The following is a 4,061-nucleotide window of genomic DNA, read 5'->3' on the forward strand; positions in this document are numbered from 1 at the left end:
ATCTACACGTTTGTGCTTTTGTACTTTTTGTCAGTCGTTTGGTCGCGCTTAAATCACTCGTGGTCAAGTATAGTAGCATCGCAGAGTATACTCCACAAATTAAGGCCGCGGTCATGGCACTAGGCTTTTTGGAAGATTTCGTTTGCGCCACATATTTCAGCACGCTCTTATGTGTGCTGGATATAGTGAAGCATGCTGTCTATAAGGACCGTAAGTTTGGGATTTTCGGACGCTTTGGGACTTTTGTCCTTTCAGGGTTGCTGCTTCTAGTCATGATGTGTCCATTTATTGCCGACTTGTTACTAGTAGTGCATCGAGACATGAGGTTCAGTAGCGGACTGGCCGCAACCATCATCAGAGAACAAGTAGAAGCATCTAGTTTTTACCACAAGGCTAATTACACGCACAATTGTGCATTCTACTGTAACATCGCCCTTCAACAGTACTGAGCGTCATCATCTTAGCATTTTCACTCGACGTTAATACTTGTTGCTCCTTAGCACTGACCTAGTTTTGATATCTGCTGCCTTGCGAACAAACTTAAGCATCGTGGTTTTGAGTGCATGCGTCGGCAGATCCGCAAGCAGACACTTCTTGTTGATGCATTCGATGTTCAAAATTACTTCGTGTCATTTCTCGCGGATGAAGTAGTGCATGATGATCACGCGCTTCGTCCGAGCACGGTTTTTGACGTTGTTGGCTGAAGCGATCGCTCCTCAGTTATATTTACAAATTTATGTACCTCAAACTTGCGACAGACGTTCAATTTCAAAACTCATGGACATGTTTGCAGGCGTATTTAAGTCGAAGTACCAGCAAGCGGTTGCACTCAGCTTGGCGGAGGCTAAGTGTATGACTCTCATGCTATGCAGTCAAGAAGTTCTTTGGTCGAGTGCGATGCGTAATAGCACGAGTCAAAAATCGGTTATCTGACCTAATCAGTATCTGAATATGCCTTACCCGCAATGCTGCAACTGCCTTGATAGAGGATATCGATTTGGCGTATAGTCTTCAGATAGCGTAGTACGAGGATAGCTGTACCCCAATGTTGCAGTCAACAGTATTCCAAGGAGCGTCACAGCTGCATTATCTCGTTGGCAGCATCCGGTCGAGTATATGTCTTGGTGTGATACAGGTATTCAATCAGCTTTGAGTGTATCTCCAAACAACCTTTTTATTGTATGCGAATGCGTTGACGAGAACCTTAATCTTGATGCGAATCGGTTATCCATATTCCTGACTTCTTGTCGGTCTAATTGCTTGACACGTCGTCCATACAAAGTTTGCTTGGTTATAAGTGTTTGAGTGACCTGTACGCCCAAAATGAACTTCACCTTACCTAGCCTCTTCATTTCAAACAACTCCTTGAGCACTTCCTTGATCTAATTTTTTTTTTGCGACGAACATGTCATCCATATGCAATCCAACTTAAATAAATCTCTATGGATTGCTTGACATAAACGCACTGCCCTGCGGAGCCCTTGAGGCAAGTTTCAAAGAGAAGCGCGATGTCTTAGCTTACCATATTAAAAACACTTGTTACTTGTTTCTGCCTTGGTCAGTTGACCGAGTATTGATGACACCAAGCGAAACTCCTTTGACAGCACACATAAGGAAAGTAAAATTGACATTTACCTAAAGTTGATGCAAAGCCGAGCTCCAGTCGATGGCTGGAAGCGCGCTGAGCTAATTGGCCCTGTATCTTGTTTAATGAGATGAATAGGAAATGTGCTGTGTCCACGCGGAATGTTTTCTTCGTAGCCTCTTTTCTGTCTATCTTCTCAAATCCAATCCGCGTGATGGTCTTGCATATACTACAATCAATGAGATCAACTTCTATTTTGGTGTCAAAATGTTGAGAGGTACCACCAAATGCCGTGACTCGTCAAATGACTCTTCATTGTATCAACTCCCACAACCAGCTCGATACCAGAGTCCCGATTTTCCGCCAGGCTACCGCTCCTTTCTATCTTGAAGTCGATGAGTCGATGCGTTATGTCGAGCGGTTGTAAAAAGGACATAGCATTCTGCATGCCTCCATGGCGCTCGTAGTAGACCACATCTGGTCTGACATATCAACGGCTTGCGCAAAGAATCACAATACCTTGGTGTTATGCACAAACCACGTCTCGAAAACATTGCTCTTATTCTTGATAGTAGATTTGATGACAAAATTAGATATGTCTGTGGTCTTGGTAAGGTTCTTTTTTCTTATGGGTAACCACTTAGAAGACTCTTGCCATCCTCATAATGAGCTTCCAGTGGCAGTATTTACCAGGACTTCGGTGCGCTCGGAAAGGTGGCGCTTCACGCGAAGACAGTAGAAATTAGGGCAACTACTAGTCGAGTTTACTCACATATAATGAAACTCACCGGAAAACGAATCAGCGAAGATGACGCGGTACTTACAATGGGCAATAAATGACCAGCTGGATGGATTAAGCAGTTAAACAAGAAACGATCAACCGAACTGGGTGATTTAATAATTTGCGTGATTGATGGTTCTTGCGCAAAAGGTCTCGACAGAACTTTACTGCACGTTGGCGAGCTTGTGGGACCCTGAGAAGTAACCGCGTTCATCGTTTGGCATCTGAAATAAAGAACTCCTTCCTACACATGCAGTTCATGCTGTCTTTAAGACGAAGTTCCGTCCACGGAATGTCGTCGGGGCAAAAAGACAAGAATCTAAATTACACGTTTTACTGGAGACGCAATAACATACGCTTCCGGTGGCCGTTTAGGCCATGGGTGAGCCTTTCGAGGACCTCAGATTTACAAGTAGAATGCTACACCTTTTCATACCTGTTTTCATCGCTGTTTGGATTCTTTATACCAGCTCAGCAAATTCGCAGGGCTCACCCGAAGGTATAGAAGAACATATAGCGGGGTTGATATTGAATCACATATTTCGTTATCATGGATCGCCTGAGCCATCATTTTAGATTGAAACCCACGTTTGATTGCTGCATTTTTAAGATATGCTGTTTCAGTAAATGAGAAGTGGGCTTTTGATGTCCACAGCTGGGGATCCACAGACGATCAGAGCGTCGATTGTGTGGATAAACATTCCGCTGATAATGCGTCAAAGCACCATTTTATGCTACTAGGCTATTGACGATAATTGGGGTTGCGCACAATGTGGCTCATGCACGAAAATGTTCACCCTCTTTTTTGGCGAACGGGTTATGAAATGCCGGTACTTTAAACAGAGAAGAGTCTCAAAAGCGTATTTCTCCTAAGCCTCCGACGCGGAATATAATCTACAGAAAATTTGCTGTCCAAATTCGAGAACATCAGTCTGAACACAATAAACCGAACCCAAGGTGAAGTAATAAATAGAAAACGCCAGAAATTGGTGAAAAAATGATAGTGTGGGTGTCCTTGGAGACATAGTTTTATATCTTTTTTTTGGTAAGAATTGTCAGATCCAAGCCCCGCTTTATTGGTCCTTTAACGGACCTTATACTGCCATAGCACTGTGCACACTGTCAAACTATCTAAGTCCATTCCATCGCCGCTACCCAAATTTATTTTTACCTGTAGCGCCTCGGAACATCTTCAGATTCTGATGGTGACAACGGTTGGAGAGGGGAGACGTCTAATCAAAATCAGAAGCAGAAACAATCTGTTAATGCAAAGTGTAACGGGTACGTCATATTACTCTATCTGTTTTTGATGAAGGACAAATCTACCATGGTCAAGTAACCAGTAACATCGGAGTAATGTTACTCAAAGCGGTGATGTCCGCGAGATACGAGGGGTGCTAGTTATCAATCGGAATATAATTTCATGTATGGTGTAAAATATTTATCTGCTATCTATGTTACATAACCCGCCAGACACTAGGATGACAACCGCATGGTGGTGGTTGTTGTTGCAGATTCAGTTGATGTTGACGTTGATGTTGCAGCATTAACTACAAGCATATGCATGTAACTTTTAGACTGGATGTAATTGGATTGATGAACCAGGATCTAACAGTTTAATATATTCACTTTTTTCTGCTTGAACCCACACCTGCACTAAAGTGTCAGGTATTGAGCCCAAGGCACAATCTTGAA

General features: G+C 43.1%; 2 protein-coding genes across 2 annotated transcripts; both read left to right on the forward strand.

Moving 5' to 3' along the window:
• Positions 1–113: 113 nt before the first annotated feature.
• On the forward strand, positions 114–704 carry PHALS_06548 (uncharacterized protein; the record flags this gene model as incomplete). Its single annotated transcript, XM_024719853.1, has 3 exons — positions 114–378; positions 465–478; positions 546–704. 3 exons carry the CDS (start codon positions 114–116, stop codon positions 702–704), a joined length of 438 nt encoding a protein of 145 aa, XP_024585111.1.
• A 2,432-nt stretch (positions 705–3,136) lies between these two features.
• Positions 3,137–3,767, forward strand: PHALS_06549 (uncharacterized protein; the record flags this gene model as incomplete). The annotated part of the gene is made up of 3 exons (XM_024719854.1): positions 3,137–3,196; positions 3,544–3,647; positions 3,710–3,767. 3 exons carry the CDS (start codon positions 3,137–3,139, stop codon positions 3,765–3,767), a joined length of 222 nt encoding a protein of 73 aa, XP_024585112.1.
• Positions 3,768–4,061: the final 294 nt, after the last annotated feature.

The sequence above is a fragment of the Plasmopara halstedii genome (genome assembly GCF_900000015.1).
Source record: "Plasmopara halstedii genome assembly, contig: Scaffold_3060, whole genome shotgun sequence".
NCBI classification, from domain to species: Eukaryota; Oomycota; class Peronosporomycetes; order Peronosporales; family Peronosporaceae; genus Plasmopara; species Plasmopara halstedii.